Source organism: Malaclemys terrapin, chromosome 5, assembly GCF_027887155.1.
Source record: "Malaclemys terrapin pileata isolate rMalTer1 chromosome 5, rMalTer1.hap1, whole genome shotgun sequence".
NCBI classification, from domain to species: domain Eukaryota; kingdom Metazoa; phylum Chordata; order Testudines; family Emydidae; genus Malaclemys; species Malaclemys terrapin.
This window is the reverse complement of record NC_071509.1, coordinates 35919183-35925672: the sequence shown is the minus strand read 5'-3', so window position 1 is coordinate 35925672 and position 6490 is coordinate 35919183. Positions and strand designations below refer to the sequence as shown.

At 38.3% G+C, this 6490-nt stretch overlaps 1 protein-coding gene across 2 annotated transcripts in view; it reads right to left on the bottom strand.

The window, feature by feature from the left end:
* Positions 1-1001: 1001 nt before the first annotated feature.
* SLC34A2 (solute carrier family 34 member 2) overlaps positions 1002-6490 on the bottom strand; it is a 34426-nt gene continuing 28937 nt past the window's right edge. For both annotated transcript variants that reach the window (XM_054031167.1, XM_054031168.1), the window contains exon 13: positions 1002-4339. In XM_054031167.1, coding sequence (XP_053887142.1) covers positions 3758-4339 — 582 coding nt within the window. In that variant the 3' untranslated portion in view covers positions 1002-3757. The remainder of the gene's footprint in view (positions 4340-6490) is intronic.

Sequence of the window (6490 nt, the reverse complement as noted above, 5' to 3'; positions counted from 1 at the left end):
GAAACTTGCCAGAAAATGTCCGTGCCCACAAAAGGCAAAAAAGTACTTTACTTAGGAAGGAAAAATCAAACGCACAACTACAAAACAGAGAATAACTGGCTAGGTAATAGTACCGCTGAAAAAGGATCAGGGGCCTACCATAGTAGGATCATAAATTGAATATGAGTCAACAATGTGTTGCAGTTGCCAAAAAAAAAAAAAAAAAAAGTAATATAGTTCTGGGATGTATTAACAGGAGTGTCTTATGTAAGATAGAGGAGGTAATTGTCCTGCTCTACTTGACACCGGAGAGGCCTTATTTGGAATACATGTCTAATTCTGGGCACCACACTTTTAAGAAAGAAGTGGACAAATTGGAGAGAGTCCAGAGGAAAGCAACAAAAACAATAAACGGTTTAGAAAACCTGACCTGTGGGGGAAAGTTAAAAATAACTGAGCCTATTTAGTCTTGAGAACAGAAGACTGAGGGGGCTACTGGATAACAGTATGCTAATACATTGAGGCCTGTTATAAAGGAGATGGTGATCAATTGTTATCCAAGTCCACTGAAAGTAGAACAAGAAGTGCTAGGCTCAATCTGTAGCAAGTGAGATTTAGGTTAGCTATTAGGGAAAACTTTCTAACTATAAAAAGTAGACACTATAGAGGGTAGTTAAGCTCTGGAATAGGCTTCCAAGGGAGGTTGTAGAATCCCCAGAATTGGAGGTTTTTAAGAAAAGGTTGCACAAACACCTGTCAGGGATGTTCTAGACTTAACTTGGTCCTGCCTCAGCACCGAGGTCTGAACTAGATGACCTCTCTTGGTCCCTTCCAGTACGCCTCCTACGCAGCATGTTTACTTCTATGAAAATCTGTGTTGGTGCACATTCCTCCTAAGATTTCCCTTGTTGTACCTATGCTGATGCACAGCCCCATATCCTTTACAGTTTGCTGTTTCAAACTAGAGCTCTTCAACTCAGAACTATTTTTCCATTGACAACCACTGCATATAAGTAAATGTATATATTTTAAACATCTCTTTATTTTTTTATTCAATGCACTGCACTCTACTAGAGCAAGATGAACATTCATGCCAGGTTACAAAGCCAATGGTACAGAATCCCGAAAAGTTGTATAATTTCTTCAAATTTAAAAAAATAATTTTTAGAAACTTTGTGCCTCAACCGTTACTCTTCACAAAAAATTCACAACTGGTTAGAAAAATAGAATTCAACATCCTTGTGCATTATAGACATAATAGGAATATATTTAGCTACATTGTAATCTTTATTTTAAGGACACACCTCCTGCATTAGCAGCAAATCACAATATAACTTAAACAATGGAGCCACTAACATGCCTCCACAGTATGAAGTATATAGTTACACACATAATTTTTAAAAGCTATGTTACAAAATATACAGTATGTCCTTTTTACATCATAGATAAACATTGCATAGTTTTCAAATATGTAATGTAAACAACTCAATCACATAAAGACATTTACGATATAACTTATGAAAATGCTGTACACTAGAACAATTATAAATTAAGTAAATAGCAATTATTAGAGTCTGGGAATGAATATGCTGGGACATGTGCTATCAATTTTTAAGTTAATGTCTCCACTGAAATCCATGAGTTCTGCCTAAAAATAAGGCACGTGACACAATGTATATAAAGAGTGAAGAAGGATAAACAAGAACTGAATGTAGGACAGCAGAATATTTACAACAAAGAAGCTGATATGCTCACTGATATGCCAAAACATAATTCCTCCAGTTCCTTTGTAGCAACTGCTTTTCCTAACCTATCCCTGGTGTTTTGATAGAGGGCTTGTTTAAGCTTTTATTTAAAACAATAAAACAAAGAGCCACTCTGTTAACTGAAAAAGGAAAAGCAGGAAACGTCTTCTATTTTAAAGTTAGTCTTACAGAATTTCACAAGAACGTCTAGATATTATTCTAATGAGTCAAAAAGCTGAGAGTAGGAAATGCACATAAGCCTATAAAAACATGCGAGAGCACATTAGAAATGTGCGAGGCAGACTAGAGATCTTGTTCATATGAGAAGAGTTGTTCAAAGACAACAAAGTTCAACAAACATTAACATCAAGAAAACAGAAAAAGGAATAGGTTGAAAGGGATGGCTGGTCCTAACGCTGAGTTCTCTATTGAGATCCAGGGGAGCAGAGTTAGGCCTCCAGTGAGTCCTTTTGAAAATCCTATCTGATAGATACAAATCACAACCATGCTTAGCATCTTGTCATTGGCTCACAGTAGCAGAAAAAATCAAAAGCTCAGTCTGAATAAAATTTAATATAATATGAAAAAGCAGACTTTACACAACGTATAAGCATGTCAATTTAAAAATGTGAAGAACTTATTTTCACCCTCAAAATGTACATATTTACATTATAACTGAGTTCTGCCTACTAAATTACATAACATTAAGAAAATAGCAAACTTGTTCAGAAGTAAATCTATTTTAGCAGCACTGAGTAGCTATGCTACAGTGAAGGGTCTTGTCAGCATTTCCATTGTAAGTCTCATTTATAACTCAGCTATATAAACTAAAAATTAGCATAGAGCCAGGGCTGTAGTTTTTCCACCCCTCACAACTGTCAACTTTCATACATTCCAACCCTCACCCACTATATCTCCTATGATTTGGTCATTTTTTAATTACGTAAAGCCAACAAAAGTGTACTGATTTTTGAAGGCTTTGCAGTACTCAGAAATGGCTCATTCTGAAATGTTGCAGTTTGTCAGTCCATGATGTGGACTAGTCTGCACAGGCATTTACTAAAACATTAATACCCACAGAGAGCGAGGACATGGGACTTCCCAGCATGTGATGTACGATTACTTTACCTGTGGATTTTTATTAGAGATTTGGATTCCTAATATGCACATGCATAATACTGACAGTACAAATTCATGCCAGGCACTATGCTGATTCCAACTATATTGACACAGGTCATGCTGTAAATGGTGACAGTTAACACACATTTTCTCTACAGTAGGTGTTAACAGCTTTCTTTAAAAACGTGTGATCTTAGCATAAGCCCTGCAGTAGGCATAATGCTGAATTCCAAATTTCCTTGCTTTTATTGCTCTAAATCCAACCTTTTCTGCTATTTTAAAAGGCTGTTTTGTGGTTTAGTAAAAAGTTTCCAGAAAGCCCTTCAGTAGGCACCCAGTCCTTAACCGATTTATACTATCAAATGGCAAGAGCACCAGCAATTTAAAATAGTTACATGTTAGCCTTTAGTTAAAAGTCACAAAATACAGCATCTATGCTCTTTAACATTGCAGAAAATGAATATATGAAAACATTTTCGTTCTTCTGATTTTTTTGCCTCTTCCAGAAACTTTGTGGTATCATCAGGTGAGTGTAGTTTAATATCCCTGTAATTCGGAGAGAATGTTCTGCACATTACAGAGTGTTTTTTTAAGTTCATATGTCTCAACTCATTGGAGCGATTCTGTTAATGGGACTGCATATCAACGTTTATTTGTTTAGTATTACTGGCCTTGAATTAACATTTCATATAGTAGATCCTCCAGATAAAAATCCATCCTTAGCTTTTTACCTGATCTTAGACTTTCTGGGAACCATGTAGAATTTGTTCTACTGCATTCCTTGATGAGTAGTATACCACTGGATACAAGAACCTAACTGAGTTTTCATTCATTCCTCAGTATACTGCCCAAGCTGATTTTCAAGAGATTGATTGTCTTATACTGTATCTTTGCTATTATAGATTGATCCCCTCCTAGAAGGCTGTGTTGTCTGAGTAGGTTTTCTCACCACCAGCCGCTGGTTGTGTCTTTGTAACACAATTTTCTTCATCAGCCAATTCAACCGTGTTATCATAAACTGCCATAGCCTTTTCCTGCTTGTCTTTGGCAGGCTCATCTTCCGTGTTGCCTTTGCAGCATTTGCAGCACTTGTTGCAGAAGCAGTATCTCCCACAGAAGGAGAGTGCAGAAGTTATCACATTATCCCATGGCTTCAAGGAGTGCATCCACCTGGGAAGGAAATCCCAGTTTTGGAGCTTTGTAGGCAGTATATTTGGCCGTTTGGACTGCAGAACATTAATCACAATCACTGTAATCAAAGCAAGTAGGATGGGACCACAAACGCCCAGAAGGACCTGCCAGCCAGCTACCGACAAACCAAACACAGCCAACGGGATCAGGAAGAAGCAGAGGATCAGATAAAAAATAGCAAACCATCTGTACTTGGCTGTTATGTTCCCCAAGCTCTTTGCGAGGCGGATTGGTACCCGGGTGAAAGGTATTGGGTACCACAGAATAATCCCGGAAATATTGAAAAAAAAGTGACACAAAGCAATCTGAAAGCAAGCACATTTTGAGCAGTTAGTTAAAGTGCCTTTAAATACTGTGACCCAAATATCAACAAATCTATGATCTTCCTCAGAGTCTGTGTTCTGTCTTCCTTCACTCCCCTCTTACTCTATTATCACACTTAGAGTTATGATTAGATTTAGGTTATACGGTCTTCTCTATGTTCTGGGAAGCACTATGCACACTTTGGGTACTACATAATTAATAATGATCAACAATCAGGATAATGTTTGGAAAAGATCCAGACTTCTGTGTGTTTTTGATGAGTGATCAACATAAGACAACTAAGTTACATCTGACTTGGCCTAAGGGTCTGATTCCTTACTCTTAGGATACGTCTTCACTACCTGCCGTATCGGCGGGTAGCAATCGATTTATCCGGGATCGATATATCGTGTCTCGTTAAGACGTGATATATCGATCCCCAAACGTGCTCACCGTTGACTCCAGAACTCCACCAGAGCGAGCGGCGGTAGCACAGTCGACGGGGGAGCCGCGGCCATTGATCCTGCGCTGTCTGGACCCCAGGTAATTCGATCCAAGATACTTCGACTTCAGCTACCCTATTCACGTAGCTGAAGTTGCATATCTTGGATCGATTCTCCCCCCCCCCCCCCCCAGTGTAGACCAGCCCTCACACTAGCAAAATTCCCAGTGAAACCAAGGAGCCTACAACAAGAGTATTAAAAGGTCATTAAAAGTGTACAATGGACAGCACATCCACATGCACAATGATACACAGAGCTGGTCAGAGAAGCTCTGAAAGGACCAGATTCTGTTGGAATATGTGGTTCCACCAGCATCAAAATGCTTAATGAAACTGGGTCCATTTTGCCGGAATATCATGGGGGGAGGGTTTTGGGGAAGGTTTCAACGAATGTCCCATTTTGGCATTTTGGGGGGGCGGGGGAATTGAGTTTTTGCTTTGAAACTACTTTTCATATCTAATATTTTTTACTTAAATAAAGACATGTAAAAAGTTAAAATCAAAAGGAAACGTTTTTCAAATGACCCAAAATATTATTTTTTAATTTTCCTTTGTGAAGAATTTGGAAATTTTGGGTGTTTGCTCCGATTTGGAACAAAGCCAAAGCTCAATATCTCAAAATCCTTCACAAAACAGAACTCCTGTCCTCCACACTGCTCTGCTGAGTAGTTCTACCATGCAGTGCGCAGCACTGGGGACAAAGTCAGCCAACTCAAACAACAAGCAATTTCTGTTCATCAACTGAAAAAGATACAAGTACAAATCAATGAGAAAGGCACACAAGCCTAATTTTTTAATGTAAAAAATGTGTTGCTATAAGGAAATAATGTGCTGCCTTTAGACTCCGGCAGCCTAATAAGTCAATAAGGACAAATGCAAAGTACTCCACTTAGGAAGGAACAATCAGTTGCACACCATACAAAATGGGAAATGACTGCCTAGGAAGGAGTACTGTAGAAAGGGATCTGGGGGTCATAGTGGACCACAAGCTAAATATGAGTCAAGAGTGTAACACTGTTACAAAAAAAAGCAAACATCATTCTGGGTTATATTAGGAGGAGTATTGTAAGCAAGACACGAGAAGTAATTCTTCCACTCTACTCTGCACTGATTAGGACTCAACTGGAGTATTGTGTCCAGTTCTGGGTGCCACATTTCAGGAAAGATGTGGTCAAACTGGAAAAAGTCCAGAGAAGAGCAACAAAAAAATGATTAAATGTCTAGAAAACATGACCTATGAAAGAAGATTGAAAAAAATGGATTTGTTTAGTCTGGAGAAGAGAGGGGGGACATGATGACAGTTTTCAAGTACATAAAAGGTTGTTACAAGGAGGAGGGAGAAAAATTGTTCTTCTTAACCTCTGAGTATAGAACCCCAAGAAGCAATGGGCTTAAATTGCAGCAAGGGCAGTTTAGGTTGGACTTTAGGAAAAAACTTACAATGTGACAGTCTCCATTCCAAATGAGCATATGGAAGGGAGACTGTCACATTGTAGTTGAAAGAAAAACTTAAGAGTTTAATGATCTAAAATTAGGGAGACCAGATAATTTCTATCCCAGAATACTGAAAAAACTAGCACATGAAATTGCTAGTCCAGTAGCAAAGATTTTTAATAAATCTATATATTTGGCAGTAATACCATATGACTGG